The sequence below is a fragment of the Osmerus mordax genome, chromosome 16 (genome assembly GCF_038355195.1).
Source record: "Osmerus mordax isolate fOsmMor3 chromosome 16, fOsmMor3.pri, whole genome shotgun sequence".
In the NCBI taxonomy this organism is placed as follows: domain Eukaryota; kingdom Metazoa; phylum Chordata; class Actinopteri; order Osmeriformes; family Osmeridae; genus Osmerus; species Osmerus mordax.
The window spans coordinates 8955134-8968641 of NC_090065.1; the positions used below are offsets into that span (position 1 = coordinate 8955134).

Here is a 13508-nt window from a genome sequence, read left to right on the forward strand (position 1 = left end):
GTGGTGGCTGATCTGACACACTTTCAACCTCAGTACCACGGAAATGTCAGGGGTGGCCAGCTGGGGCTGGTTCTCTGGCACATTTGGTCGTTTTTTGCAAATTGGTTTGTGATTTGGGTGGCTGGCTTTTTTTTCTCTCCTTTTGCTGTGCAATTTGATGCGTCTGGGCTGAATGTGGTTAGGAGTCAGAGTGTTTCACGGAATCCTTTCATCTATTTCCCAGATCCTTCTCGCACAGGACAGGAGTTAACCACCTGGTGTTATCCATTACATTTCACTTAAATCGGGAAGCTACCGTAGGTCAAATGGAACAGTAAAACGACATGTCGGATATAAGAAATCTCAGATATGGGAATAATTTAATTAACGAGTCATCAGTATCCCGATAATGGCCTCGTCACGCCATCTATGAAGTGCAAACCTTAAAAAAAAGTTTTAACTCAAATGTATCATCGATTGTTTCATTCAATTAATGTATTCCTTTTTTGTTGACTTAGCAGATGTCACAAACGCACATTTAAGATGCACATCCAAGTTTCTTAGGTTCAATTAGTAGAGAAATTCAGAGAGAAAAAATCTACAGGAAATAAGCTTGTTTAATATAGGGGGCACATGTTTACGTCAAGACTGAAAGGGAGAGATAATACAAACCGACACAAAAGCATACTCACAGTTGGTGATGTCAGGCGGAGCAAAGCTGTCATTCATGAAGACACTGTTGGGTTTTGCCACTTTCAAGTAGACCACGTCGGGGGTGTTTTTCAAGGCAGTCACGGCGTGTTCATGGCTCACCTCTTCAAGGCAAGCACTGTTCACCTGCACAGGGACACACCAGAGAGCTGAACACTTGGGTGGTACACACACACACACACATAAACATTATATCATCAGACTAAAGGACTAATGTGTCCAAATACACCATTTAGAATGCGCACTTACAGCCAGAAGTTTGTCTCCTATCTGTAATCTTCCGTCTTTGTGTGCAGCTCCTCCTTCGATGATCTTGGTGACGTAGATGCTGTTATCCCCTGGGATGTGTTGGTTCCCCACACCCCCTGCTATACTGAAACCAAGACCTGCCAGAGACCAAGACAAAGGGGCAGGTCTGTCAGACCACTATGGAGAGACCCATAGGAACATTTAACGTGCTGTAGTAGAATAAACCAACACCACCCAGACGAATGGTGGAACTGTACATTCTAACAAAGAAAAACCATTTTCTATAGATTTCATTGGAGCTGAAGATTTGTTCCAGTTGTCTGAATAATCATAAGACCCTGGGGGAATTAACGCAAAAGCGACTTGGCAAATAGAGACAACAGATTGAAAAATCTGCATATATTTATTATTTACCAACCAGAAATGAAAAGCACAATAATGTCCTCTTTTGCATCATGGATAATGATGCATACATACATTTCTAACTGAGAAGGCCAGCATTGTGGTTGCAGGCAGCCCCAGTTAATGCAGTTTGTGCCAGAAGGGTAGTGTGACTCGGACAATCCCCGCCCCCCAGAACCCCCAGGCCAGTCTTAATCCAAAGAAGTGATTTACCATTATTGCTTCTTTTATTACATTTAGGATTAAACCCTAAAATGTTGGAGAAAAAAAAAAAAGTATTCCTCAATATAAGTGCTTTTCCTTCTAAATTGTCTTCACACAGATGAATAATGTTGAAAAAAAAATATTCTTAAGCCTCTATACTGGACAGAAAGGTTGATTCTCAACATCCAAGTAACAGTTTAAAAGGCACTAATAATAACTTGGGGATCTGTACAGAATTATGTTAATAATAATAATGACATTTGCTGAGATGTATTTCAAGAGTCCCCCAGAACAGGGGTTTAATATGACTAAGACCGCTTATTATCATGTCAAATGTAACTTGGGTATAATGTATCTCACTACATTCAAAAGAGCAGATCATGTGATGTGTGTGATGCTTCCGTCCGTACCTTTAGGCCCTTTCACCAGCTTGATCTCCATCAGCTTCTCAGAGACGGCCTTCCTCCGGCGCACGTAGAGGCGTACGAGCGAGCCCGCCTCCTTCAGTGCTTCCACCGCCCGACTGTGAGTCACGTCCCGGACATCCGCCTCGTTGACTCGCAGGATCACATCGTTGACACTGTTTAGGGGTGGTTAGGAACGCGGGTCAGGGTCTGAGTCAGGCTTTATCCCAGCTGGACTCATTTGTCTATAAGAATTCAGATTTGGTCAAAAGGGTCCTCTCTTTTCAATGGGTTCATTTATAGTTCCTGAATCAAATGAATTTGCAGGGTGAAATGGAACTGACCCTAATCTTTTTATCAACAAGGGAATAGAAACATGACCCTTTGACACCGACTCGACAACAAAACAAAAAACGCTCCTGTGCAAGCGAGCAATTGGACTCTCCATAAAGGGAGACATATTTGACCCCCCCCCCGACGATGGAGAATAGCATGGCTGTGACCTTATCCTTATCCTGACAGTCATCAGCACCTGGATTACGTTCCCTGGCCAGGACTCTCTGAAACATTTATGAAGCCGTGAAATCAGCCCGAGCCTCTGGGGGTCGTCTGGGCAGCTGGGTGACGGGTGCTCGTCCCTCAGACACAGTGAGGGGATCCCCTGTGGTGCCACTGGCTCTACCTGGCCGGGTCCTTAGCATTCTGTGGAATCCAGCCTCGAGGCCCTTCTACAGGCCTTTGTTTTCTATGTGGACGGGTCTCCTTTCCCCAGGAGCACATGTTCATAAGCTGAACATATCTACACTTGTAGCCACTGTACTCCAAATCTATGCCTGGTCACCCTGTGAGGTATAACAGTCGAGAAAAATATCTCTGTACAAACCTATACACACAATCAGGTGTGAGCCATGTCATGCAGTCTGAGTGTGTGTGTGTGTGTGTGCACGTCTGTGATCCTCACCGAAGACGTCCATCCTGGGCTGCAGCACCCCCAGGGATAACCTTAGTGATGAAGATGCTCGGGTCTTCACCGATGTGTGGGTTATCTGTGCCCCCTGCGATACTGAAACCCAGACCCGAATTTCCCTGGGGAGAAAGAACGAAGCGAAAGCCGCATAGATGTTAGTCAACAACAACAGGAATATTATATATAGTGTGGCAGGAAGGTTATAAAGCATCTAATTATGATGTTTCCAAACCACTTCAATGTGGTAATATCAGCACATGTAAACAGCACCAGGACACAGGCACACACGGGAGAAAGTCTGCGCATCTGAGGAACAGCGACGCAGGGATAGGAGCTAGCAGGGAGACAGCTTGCGGAGACGCATTTTTTATTTACGCCGTGTTAATAATAATGTGCACTTGAGAGAGCACAGCTGAATTAGGTCACGCGAAAAAAAGATGTTTTTTTATTTTAATTTTAAAAGACACCACCAGAGGCACATTCCAGGGTTAAGATGCGGGTACATTTAGCAAGGGGCCAGGGTGTACAAAGTGAAAGACTTGGGTGTGTATCATGTAAAAAAAAATGCAGGTATTCATCACTTGAGTCCTTGAAGAGCGGAGAACACAATGCAGTCTAATAACTTCTGTGTTCAATGAGTGTCATTTTATTTGTATGATTTTAAAGAGGGTATACATTTGTGTTGTACCATTTAAGCAAGGACTCTCCATCTCTCTACAAGTCTGGAGGTTGTGTAATAAGTGGGGGTCAAATGAAGCACACAAAATGTGGATTAACAATAAAGTCTGCATGTAAATTTAGATGGGTCAAAGTCAGAATACTTCACAATATTGTGGGCGGATTACATTGTAAAGCAACAAAACTGACTAGACCCTTTGAGTTAATGGGCAAATTTGACCTTGTTTCTGGAAAAATCTGGAAAATTACATGCACTAATAATAAAGTCCCACTAAGAATAGGGGGGAGGAGGGGGGAGTGGTCTCTCTTACCCGTTCAAGCGTAATCTCCTCATATTCATAATCTGCTTCGGTTCCATTTACCTGAAAAGGTAAGAGAAAGAGATGCGGATGAGGAGTTGGTATTACCCAGAATCCACCTGTTCTGTTTCTGAAGTTGGACTACAGAGTAACTAAATGTCAAGGTCAAGGAAGATGTTAAACAAGTCTCTGTACAGACACAACTGTACTGTCTTGATTTACATTCACCCACTTAGCAGATGCTTTTATCCCAAGTTTGTCCAAAGTCTTCAGAGAGATGGTTGGATGAATTCAATAGCAGAGCACTGTTGTGCCCTTAGGTAGGCACTCAGGCTTTCACTGCATTGTCAATGTCCAGCCAAGTGGATATAAAATGTGCAAATGTGAACAGGACTGGTAACCAACAACCTGTTCTGGTCCAGACTCTGCCAAGCTAACCCGTGAGCTGGACTTGTCTCGTGCACACATACTTGAAACATCTTCTCCAGTACTGTGCATATGTTGGGGGACAGATCTGGCCATTACACCAGCTATGGTAATGCCATTTTAAACTGTGCAAACCAACCACAACTGAACAGGTTTCTTGACCGGTGATGAATGATGCCGTTTGGATGATTGGCAAACTTTATCTCAGCTGACCGATTGTCTCACTCTGGTAGAACAATCAATAGTGTGTGGGCGTCTTCCTGTTCGTTCAGTCAGCCCTGAGGCCTGTCCGTCTACCCTCAACCACAACACACACACACGTGAGGTGTGTCTGGACCTAGGAGAGGCTAGGTCTGCATGAGGAACACAGAAACCCGCATCTGACGTTACACTGTAGTCGGAGCTAATTATTGATGAAATCCATCAATAAAAGGGCCTAAAATCATGACAAAACGTTTTCAGATTGACCTCCGGTTTGTCAATGGTTACCGTGGGCGACTACAGGTACTTTCCATTATCGATTCATGAGAATTAAAGACATGAAACGCACAAGAAGTACTCGGAGAAGTGAGAACCACCGTCAGTCAGCAAAACCTGGAGAAGCAGCGCAACCTCGTCTACTGCTTTCATCCCGTCTATCTCCCCCAGCACAAATGAATCCTGCAAAGACAAAGACCCATCTTGCTGACAACACCCAATGTCTTGAGCACTGCCGATCCAAATCAGGTGTGGGACAACTTTAAAGGCTGCTTTGTCGTCGTCAGTTTAATTCTGATTGGTGTGAGGCCAAGGAAGGGGATGAAGAAAAGCTAGGGATATGAACACACGCCGCTTCACCCGCTTTTGACATTTGGTGTCATTGCTTGGCATGAATCCTTTACACTACTGAGGCCGTTTGATAATATATTCAGCCATTACCCTCATTACTCACTTCCTTCATATGACCAAACAGGACATGTGGAGGTGGTGTACATACAGGTTGGTACACACTACAATTATGACATTATAGCATAAAAACTGAATCCCAGCAAACATCAGGTTCACCGTTTATGTTTCGTAAATACTGCTTGTAGCCTTTTGTCAGGTAGCCTATATTCTGAAATGCTTTGACTGAATCTGCCATGGAGTGAATAAGGCTTGGATATACTGCCAGCATCAATCTGCTTTAAGCACCATGGACAGCACACAATTCCCTCTATAAAAGGAGTAACAAAGGCCAAACAAAAGTATAAAGTTGTATTCTTCACTAATGGTTAAAGAAATGAAGGTAAGCACCATGTTGCACGTAGCTTTGGGTAAAAGCATCAGCTAAGTTAACAAAATGTAAATGTATACAGTCTTAACGACACATGCACATTTCTAATATGAAGCTCACAATCGGAGACTGCTCCCATCTGAATGTCAAACAGGACAAATCACATCATAGAATCCCAGAACTGCTCCACTAAGAGAACCAACTCAAAGGATGGATCCCATGAGGCTTTGGATGTTCTTATTTCAAAGCTGCTGAGGCTTTGGTTTTAGAAAAAGATGCAGATGTCATCATCTTGAGTAGTCAGAATAATAGGCAGCCTTAACCCCTGACCCCTGCTCAGACCTCATGGGAAATGAAGTGAAGAAATTAACTGAGGAGATGCACTCTGGTCGGTTATTGCGGAACCCGCAGATACACGACACGTTTCTGACTGAGACACACAAACACACACACACACACGAAAACAAACCAGTCCTTTCTATTTAGACTGAACTATAGATTTTGAATCATCTTTCTCCTGAAATAAAAGATTATTTGATTTATGAGAATGTACTGTACATAGCTATTCCGGGAAAACCTCAATGTAATGATGTATTGTTAACTTATATAAATACATTTATGATAATCCAAATGAAAAGAGGGGATATTTCAATACAGGATATAATATGCTATGCACAGCGACAGTAGATTAACAAACATGTTGAACTTACATATGGAGGCGTGTCCAGACTGTCTGTATTGACCACTACAGGGGGAGGGTTCGCCTGTAAACGGAAACAAAATCAGCTCATTCTTTGGCTTTTCAGGACTGCATTCCAAAGTATGACACACAGTACACTTCCAAAAATCCTGCCAATTCCATTATACATTCGGACAGAAAAAAAACTCTCAAATGTTTTTAAACATATCTTTACAATCTTAAAATAGCCCCTTCGGTTAGGAAAGACAACATTCACTTACTCTCCTCATGATGCTACACATCAACTGAGGATGAAAAAGGGGAGTGACTGGCTTTCAGAGGAGATTACCAGGATGGAGAGCATACGTACATGGCATTTTACACTGCAGAATATGCAATGCTGAAGCATGAAGGCTAAATAAATCAAATTAAATCCTCTGGGCTTGCGTCGGTAGTGCTCACCACTTCCTCTCTTTCTCACTGTCTCTCTCTTTTTCCCCTCACTCACTGTATCTCAGCCTGGATAGCACACGTATGGGCTGTTTCAGTCAAAAAGGGAAAGTGTGGCACTCTTCCCACAATCTCTCTCTGTGTCTTTCCCTCTCTCGCGCTCACTGTAATCTCCTAACTCCATCAAACCAAAAGTGGAATGGCAGGGATGAAAAAAATGAATACATGAATACAGCAAAATAAATAAATAAGGACAGGATGGTGGGAAAAAAACCTGTGACGTCGGAGGGATGACAGCAGTCTCAGCTGAGATTGGGATCACAGGGATTATGGGAGAGGAAGGCGGGGCGGCATCTGTCTGCTAAACAATAGCATGAGGGGGTCAAAGGTCAGACAAACACTGCAACAAAGATGAACAGCAAGAGAGAACGTGATATGGACAGAGAGGATGAGAGGGTGTATGCTTGTGTGTGCACATGTGTGTAAGAGAGAAATTGTGTGTGTAGGATTTATTTTTTTAATTCCAAATCCCAGTGTGTAGATGAGACTCAGTATGGGGTGACCTCGACAGATACCCTTTTTGTGATTAGAAATTTAAAAAAAATTAAAAGTGCAAATTAAAACTTAAAACTGTGCCATCTTATTTAGCAAGTGAGTGTACATTTTTTGAGTAGTGTTGCAACTACCCAGCACAACCGGTCTCATCTTAAAAACCCTGGGAACATGTCCGTTTCCTTAAGTGCAAAGTAGAAAAAAGTATAATCTTTGTAGTCTGTGTATGAATGTATTGGTTCCAAATATGTCTCATTCAGTTGTTGTGTGACTTCCGTCATGTGATGTGCAAGTTATCCCCCTGTAGTGCATCAGAGAGGCCAGGCATCTTTCCCCTTGACGGCATAGTACAAGAGGTGTTTCCAAACACCATGGCAGAAGATGACAAGTGGCAGATGGCTGTGTAATAGAGGGGTTGCATCACCCTCTGGAAAATCTTGGCCAGCTCCTTTTTTCTTGAGCCATGTACACTTTCTTTGGTATGAATAGATAACAGAACTATCATGAGTTTGGTTGAGTGTGAATCATTCCATGTGCTCACGCGTTCTTTAAACTCACACCCTTGTGAAGTGACTCACTGCAAGAATGACTGACATGATTTGAGTCATACGTGTTTGTGCTTTCAATAGTAGAAAGACTGATTTGTTGGACATGCTTCTGAGGCATTTAGGTATTGAATGCATCAGAATTGTTTTAAGAAATTAAGTATGATTTTATGAGACATTTTTGCGAGCTTAGTATTGTACCAACTACCGTATGCTGTATTCATTTTTTCATTCACTACCATACATGTATTTACTGTAGGAGCAGGTTTTCCACAAATCACTATGGAAAGGAAGCTTTATGGACTCATCCACAAATCATTATACATTGCTTCAGTCAGTTACTGAATTTTGTCCTGCTGTCATCTTTTAAAGTAAAAAGCCTTCCATTGAATGTTTGACAGAAACACTTCATTTAGGACAGAGTACCGTTCATGCTCACATCTCAAGAACTCAAGCCTTTGACCTCAGTGGTCTCATGAAGCTCTGCAGAAGTGCAGTAGCATAGCAGGGAAGGGCTTTATCACTGCCGAACCAAGACCCATGGAAAACAGAGATGAAGCACTGCGGCTAAAATTAGCCCAGATCAACAACATTGATCTGCAAGCCCTACTTTCGAAGCTCCGCTTGAAAATCCTTTCACAATGGTGCTTAATTGCTCCAAATGAATAAAAACTCTCTCCGCAACACACGACACACCAGAGATTAAAATTGAATTGTCTAAGACTGAAGCCTATGAATGAACAGTACAACAATCAGCTTTACGAACAGTAGCTTCTGTATTGCATTGTTATTGTATTATGGCTAATTGTAGAGGAGCTTAAAGAACAGGACACTATAACTAATGTTGAGAGATGTCAAAACCACAATTTAGGGGGAAAATCAACTTCAAAAAGACCAAATAAAAAACAATTTATACAAAATAAACAAGCAGTTCAATCAACTGAGTCCAGGCAGAAAGCCATGTTATCATCAGCTTACCAGCACCCTCCCTTCAAATTCCAAGACCAAAGAAGTGAAGAACTATAACATCTTGGTTAGAAATAACCAATCACGTTCAATAAAGCCTAAGATTTTGCATTAACACTGCAGTCCATACAATAAGGACATATTTGCCACACATTCCTTTTGCCAGGACACTAGTAATTGTACCACAACTCTTTGTAGTGAACTGATGAGATGATAGTAAGGTATACCTTGTCGAAGGAGAATGGGACCCACGGTATGTCAGGCCTCACACCTCCGCCACCTGGGACTTTAGCCGTACTTTTGGTGGGGCTTTTCTTCACGCTGTCCCGGAGGTTAATGAAACGGCTCCTGGCTCTGTACGAGGCAGGGAGAGTGCAGGCTGTGAACGTTGCCACGGATGCCTGAACTGGTGGATGGCCTTGCTGTCGGTAGGGCTGTTGATGCTGCTGGTGAAGCTGTTGTTGGTGGTGAAGCTGCGGTTGATGCTGCTGCTGTTGGTGGTGGAGCTGTTGTTGATGCTGCTGCTCTGATTGTTGTTTTTGGAGCTGTTGTTGGTGTAGTTCTATAGCGTGCTGCCTTTGAAGGGGGTGAAGGTGTGCAAGGGACTCCTGAAGATTCAGGTTCACCCGCAGGTTACCAGGGTTACCAGGTACTGGTTTGGTCGTGCCAAGCTCCCCACCATTGGAGGCCTTGGAGCCGTATTCGTGTCTTGGGTAGTAGGTGGTCATTCTCTTTAGCTAAGCAGATGAAGATGAGAGACAGCTGATTCCAGAGTGAGAGGAGACGCAAGAAAATGATCCGCAGCGATGAAGAGAAGCTTGTTAGCCAATAGATCAGAGCCAATCCTGTGTCTCAGGCTTTAGCCCCATCAACCATCCGGCACTCTGTGTATTCTTTAAAAAAGAACACCCTCTCTTCACCCGACTATCTCACTTACTGACTCGCGTATTTACACCCTCCCCGTCCGGTTTCTCCCTTACTCGCGTTCCCTTTCTCTATCTCGCACCCCCTCTCTCTCTCACTCTCTCTCCTCTCATTCTCATGCCAATTAATAGGCTCCAGTGAGTATGGCACATGTCAGCACGGGGGGGCCCCCCTTCTCCCGGCATGAATAATCAATGTTGCCCCCGGATTAGGATACACAGTCATACATGTCATCAGACGACAGGGATTGCAACGCAGAGTCACTGTTCACAACCAGGGGTAGGTAGGTGAACATGGCATTCTTTAAATCTTGATGTGAGAGTGTTCCGTGCCCAGATCAGCATTCGTTAGGTCTGTTGCTGATGAGCAAACAGTTAACCCTGTAGTCTGGCCACTTGACCAAGGTATTAAAAATTCACTTTTGATTTTGAAAACTCTCAATTTGAACTGATATGCAATTTCTAGATAGTTAAAAGGTTCCTGTCACTCTAGCTCATATTCATGGTAGATACTTACTACTAATCTATTCTGGTCTTTACTTCTGGAGTAAATGGTGGTTGACAGTATCTATTTAATAAATATTGTCTATTGTATATATATATATATATTGATTGTTACACTAAATAATCTACATCTATAAACATGATAACTTTCAATACCTACTGAATAACAAAGTATTTTTGAATCACTGGCTGAGTGAATCAGTGTACATCATTGGTAGCTAATGAAAAATGCATTTCACAGTTGATAAAAGGATCCACTTCAAATTGTTATCGGGCAAGGAACTTGAGTAGAGACTCAACCATATATTTCTGAAACAGTTCTTAGTTATTGTAACAGCCCTTTATTGTAGCAACCTTGCTGACGACAATTGTTTTGTAGTTATAATTCTGGTTATTATTTTATACTGAATGTATAACATAATGACCCGGTAAACCATCTTTCAGGAAGGATACTATAAAGTTCTAGTTTGAACTGAAGACGGTTTTTCCTCTTTGCTTCTATTGTGTAGAAGTCCCTCTCACCTAGGTATAGAATCTCAGAAGAAATCCTTCAAGATGAATGATACCAGGAAGCTCAAACTGCAATCATAGTGATGACAGCTTAGCTTGGAAGTCCTACTGTTCCCCACAAATCTGTTACCACAGAGGGGGACCACTCCCAACCGATAAAGCAAGGCTGGCTTAAGCACTGTGACAGATGGCCATGTATAGACGGACACACAGTACACAGCCTTTACATACAGTAAATTATGAATGGACCAATGATTTATAAAACAGAAAATATGGCTGAGAATAACCTACATACTCGAGTTGACATGACAACTAAGGCTATGCAATTAGGACTGAGGCTGGATTTCATAAGCGGGTTTACAAGCAGGCTTCTGTACCATGGTTGGTGAGGAGCATTTGGGCTCCACCCTCTTTAGCATTCAGAGCTGATACTGTCCTCTGCCACACACATATGCCAATATACTGGTCCTGTGACAATTCATCTACACATGTGCATATGGCCATCACTAGCAGGGCAGCAACATCCCTTCCCCCCCCCCCCCACTCCTTTCTGTGTTCCTGCTCCAAAACCAATAACCTGGTGTGGAACTGTCCTCCAGTCCAATCCACAAACCAATACGCTGTGTGTTTAACAATTTCCAACAAACATGATGACAGAGAAAGGCTTGCAAAATCTATTGATATAAATTCATGTATTGGAGCACAAATCAATACGTGGTAACTGTGGATGTAACGATCGGTCTACAGCAAACAAGTTAAGTACGGTTGATGGGAGGAAAAGTAATTTAGGTGTGTGTGGTGGAGGCCGTTTGCATCTGTCTGACCCATACAGACATCGTCTGAGACACAAATTCACCTCTGTGACATGAAAAGGCTGTCCCCACTGTTCTAATCTCAAATATGGCTTCATATAATGACAGGTATAATGCTAAATTACGCTGGAGATCTGCTGTGGATTAGGATTAGAGAGCGGTTGTGGAACAACATGTCTCCAGCACCATCTACAGGACACAGAGCGCATCTACGCAGGTTTGGTTTGTGTATGACATCCAGTCCTCACTCTCTCTTCTGTAGACTCCTTAGCCCACTTTCTGTGGGCATAATAAGTTGATCCCTACCTAAATGTCTGCCTCTATTCGGTATGCAAGTCAAACACAACAATAAATTAAATACTTGATAACTAACTTGATAAATTAAATACTTTGCATCACATAACGGAAACATACTGCTTCGTAACTACAGGTTGGCATGTGTTCAATTGACTGTCATATCATTTGCTTTATACTGTAACTATTCTTAATACCAACCCATAGCTGAAGCGCAGCTACAGAAACATCTTTGCACTAACCAATGTAACGTCTCACTAACTTTGAGCAGTATAATATTGGTTTTCATGCCGTTTGAGTTCCAATATTCTTAAATGTACCGATGCCTTCAAACTTATATAGCTTTGATTGTATGTATTGAAGCATCACGATGGAGGCAGGTGCCATTCGTCCTTCTGCCTACGCGTGTGTGAGTGAGAGAGTGCCTGGGTGGCAGAGTCTCTGTTTGAGGCAGTAAATAGGGAGAAGGGGGGTTAGTGCTGCGTGTCAGGAGCCCAGAGGTTGCTAGGCAACGCAGGGAAAGGCATGTGGTACTGCAGGGGTTCCCAACATCAGCCCCTTCACTACGCAAGAGTGTTTATGCAGTCTTCATAGTACACCGACGTATCTCATTCATGGCTAATTAATTACAACGTTGATAGGATATTGATATACACAGACAGTGAAGATGCAACTAATCATTATTTCCAGAGGAGATATTTTGGTACAAGGACCGAAAACCAGAATACCAACATAGTGCAAAGTGTTTTTTGGGCAAAACCCTCCACTCAACCATTTTCTCACTCTGACCCCACACCCCTACCTTTGGACTAGTAGCACCCTGTGGGAGCAATTTATAGAGAAACTCAGTGAGGACTCGTCCAATAAATGCTGCATCGATATCAGATTACCTTGGACGCACCCGCACAACAACGCCATACAACACGGAGTTTATGCATTTCTACTGCTTTGAAGCTTCCCGTTCTGCACACTGCAGCCCTTGTCACATGTCATTTCCTTTGACAACTCTGCAGGCAAATAAATCCTTTAAAATTATTACAGTACGTGTGACATGTTATGTCAAATGGATTATCAACGAGGCCATTTTTTTTTTTTTTTTACTCTTGTGATGCTGCGCTCACTACACAGCTCATCCCAGTATGTATTCACTGTGTAGCCGTTAGCTACCACAGTCAGTTATCTGCAACCTACAATGTACAGATTATAAATGACGCAGCACTAGCTCTTTCAATGCTATACCTTTAACCAGCTTGTTTTTTTTTTTAATGAAGTCTGTCACCGTTTACTATGACATGACACAAGGAAACTGAATCGCCCAGCCAAAGACAGCAAAACACAGACACCGCATGTGCAGAGCAAGCCACCCAATACACAAACAGGAGTTAAGTCTGTGACCACATGAATCAAAATAAGTCAGGAGCACAGCGCACACCGAGACAGCATAGCGTTGGTACACACACACACACACAGTTGTTTTCCCTCTGTTCTGACACGTCGTATAAAATGACTCAGACGGCAAAGGGCGTCACTCAGTCCTCCTCTAAGCAACATAGCCCCATCATGCCTGCCTGCTAGCCCCCCCCCCCACCACCACCACCACCACCTCCACTCTCTCTCCCTCCACACCCAGCGTCAAGCTACGAGGGGCTGTGGGTGACCGACCTACCAGCAGGCGCCGGTGCAACCTCTTGGTCCTCCG

At 43.1% G+C, this 13508-nt stretch overlaps 1 protein-coding gene across 8 annotated transcripts in view; it reads right to left on the reverse strand.

Moving 5' to 3' along the window:
• The window catches only part of dlg1b (discs large MAGUK scaffold protein 1b), a 63334-nt gene that overhangs the window by 15821 nt on the left and 34005 nt on the right, over positions 1-13508 (reverse strand). For 4 of the 8 annotated variants that reach the window (XM_067253988.1, XM_067253985.1, XM_067253983.1 and 1 more), the window contains exons 5-11: positions 6978-7064; positions 6285-6338; positions 3906-3956; positions 2911-3035; positions 1956-2125; positions 940-1076; positions 672-816 (exon numbers count right to left, since the gene is read on the reverse strand). In XM_067253988.1, coding sequence (XP_067110089.1) covers positions 672-816; positions 940-1076; positions 1956-2125; positions 2911-3035; positions 3906-3956; positions 6285-6338; positions 6978-7064 — 769 coding nt within the window. The remainder of the gene's footprint in view (positions 1-671; positions 817-939; positions 1077-1955; positions 2126-2910; positions 3036-3905; positions 3957-6284; positions 6339-6977; positions 7065-13508) is intronic. The other 4 variants (XM_067253990.1, XM_067253987.1, XM_067253986.1 and 1 more) reach the window with 2 other exon arrangements.